This window comes from Penaeus monodon, chromosome 39 (genome assembly GCF_015228065.2).
Source record: "Penaeus monodon isolate SGIC_2016 chromosome 39, NSTDA_Pmon_1, whole genome shotgun sequence".
Taxonomy (NCBI): Eukaryota; Metazoa; Arthropoda; class Malacostraca; order Decapoda; family Penaeidae; genus Penaeus; species Penaeus monodon.
In genome coordinates, this window is record NC_051424.1 from 28918269 (window position 1) to 28920768 (window position 2500).

The 2500-nt window shown below is 35.2% G+C and overlaps 1 protein-coding gene across 10 annotated transcripts in view; it reads right to left on the minus strand.

Annotated features, from left to right (window-relative positions):
* Window positions 1–2500, minus strand: part of LOC119597591 (mucin-5AC-like) — a 51196-nt gene that overhangs the window by 48354 nt on the left and 342 nt on the right. For 9 of the 10 annotated variants that reach the window (XM_037947177.1, XM_037947173.1, XM_037947175.1 and 6 more), the window contains exon 1: window positions 2482–2500. This exon is cut by the window's right edge. In XM_037947177.1, coding sequence (XP_037803105.1) covers window positions 2482–2500 — 19 coding nt within the window. Of the gene's footprint in view, window positions 1–458; window positions 494–2481 lie in introns of all 10 variants that reach the window. The other variant, XM_037947174.1, reaches the window with a different exon arrangement.

The following is a 2500-nucleotide window of genomic DNA, read 5'->3' on the forward strand; positions in this document are numbered from 1 at the left end:
GATGGTGGTGGTGGTGGCGATGGTGATGGTAATGGTGATGGAGACGACAGTAATTATATTTTCTATCTCGAATGACTTGAAATGTTTGGATCAATGCAGTGCAGAAGCGACGGTGTAAATTAGTTTTCTAAAATGTACAGTGCAAAATCTTTTGATGTATAAAGATCGATGTTATAGCATTATTTTTTAATGATATTTCGACTTGATGATTAATCGTTTGTCTCATCAAATCTGAAAATTTGCATTACTCTTTGTTTTCACAAAATTATTTTCAACATAACAAGGAATATTGCAAATTCCAATAAACATCATATATTCAGTACGAAACAAATATTCACAGGAATTTTATCCGTAAGAGGACCGGTAGATTTAATTAAATTAACTTTCGCGTTAATTAAATAAATACAGAAAATTTTATTATGTTCGTTATTCGCACAACAAACAAAAATAAAACATACTTGCCAATAATGCAATCGATCATCATGACACGATTCTAAGAAAGAGACAATAAAAAATATGTCAAAGTGAGTCTAATTTCCGATTTAATAAGAGGAATTATAAGGTCCAGTGACTTTAAATTCCGTTCCCTTATTAGGTAAAAAGTGAAAGATTGAGTATATAACAAATAAAAACGCATTGGGGGTGAAATTCAAACTTCTACGCAATTGCAGGTTATTCTTTAAAAGTGTTTGAATTTCAATACAATTGGCGCAGTTTGGGATGAAGATAATTTCTGTGATGATGCAGATATATATTATTTTTTTATATAATTATTTATTTATCATTAATAACTTTATTTTAATGTTCCACGCTAGTAAACTATTATGTTATATTCAGAACCGAATGTCTCTTTCCTCATTAAATTTGCTGGCGTTTATCATCACTAAATTCCATAAGGAACACTTAGGACCTCTATTATCCGTATAAAAAAAAAACCCGCTTAACAAATGAATCTACGCTTATATCAATAAACTAAACTACCGACATTAAACATTACATATTTCAAACTGACGCGATTTCCATCACCAAATAGCCAAGAATTTTTCGTAGTCTTTCAGTTTGTAACAAAGAGAGAGCCTGCGGATTGGTCTGGTGCGTTCGACTGGCCCGCGGATTTCCCAGGATTTCAGTGATCGTACGTTATGTGTTGGAGTGTGGGAAGTCTCCTTTTATCGTTAACACCGCGTTTGCTATGTTTTATGTTACCTTGAGCGTGTTGCTGGTATAGTTTGTTAAACTGAAGCGGAGAAACAGTTCTGCCGCTTTTGTTGTTGTCTTTGTGTGGGTGTTCGATTAAGTAGACTAGCGGATTCGGCTTAGACGAACAGGTGGAAAATGGATGTGTATGGTTCTATGGTTATATGTTGTATCGTTATTTTTTTATATGAGCAATGAGGCTTGTCTAGATTAAGTTTGGAATGGTGGTTATGTACGAAATATAACACATACTACATTTCTACGACTGACGTACGAACTTTGTTATACTGACTGCACGAATTTTTTTCAGAAATAAATTAGAAGCATGTCAATTGATGGAAATTACCAACACTCGTACACATATTATTTCAATATGGATCATACGTCGTGCTGAATTAAAGATATACCTAAATACAGTAATTAAATATACAATATATTAAATAATGCACATGTATATGAGAAAACATCCCAACACAATATGTCACCACAAAATAAAACAGTGGAAACGCTACACTGATAGAAGATAAAAATACTGAATGCATACCATCACTTTCTTGGCGACATTTGGAATTAACAAGATTGGACATTCTTTTCCCTATGCATATCACTACAACTACCTGTTTATCTCCGGCCGTTCTATTCTTTCTCTCTCTTTCTTTCGACTAACATGTGGTTCTATTTTACTTTTTTGTCTACCTCACTCTCAATCTCATTCTCATTCTCATCCTTCTCATTCTCTCTCTCTCTCTCTCTCTCTCTCTCTCTCTCTCTCTCTCTCTCTCTCTCTCTCTCTCTCTCTCTCTCTCTCTCTCTCTCTCTCTTTCCGCGTCCACCAGTACTCTTATCAACCCAAGTTCACCAGGCGTCTATGTCCAGAACTCCGACGGACCAAGCACTTCACTACAGCTCTTAGGACACGTAACAATCGGTAGCAAAACGTTATATCTTTGCCATCACTAATACACTAACAATTGCTCTTTATCACATCGTAAATCAAATTTAGAAACTAAGTCAAAATAATCAAGAGAAGGGAGCATCAATCCATCGTGAAAACCCCGCGGAAGAGATGAAAATGGATTCACGAAAAAAAAATCTGTGTAGAGTCAGACATCCTACGGTATATCGGCGTGCACGATAACCTATCATGTGTCGACTACCCTTGTCAACCCAGAGAGTGATAAAGTATCCCACCTCCGATTAGCAAATGACAGAGAGTTCCTAATACGTATCTGATATTTAAAAAAAATACAGAAAAGAAACATCAAAACGATATCAACAACTCACCTTCAATCTGTACGTATCT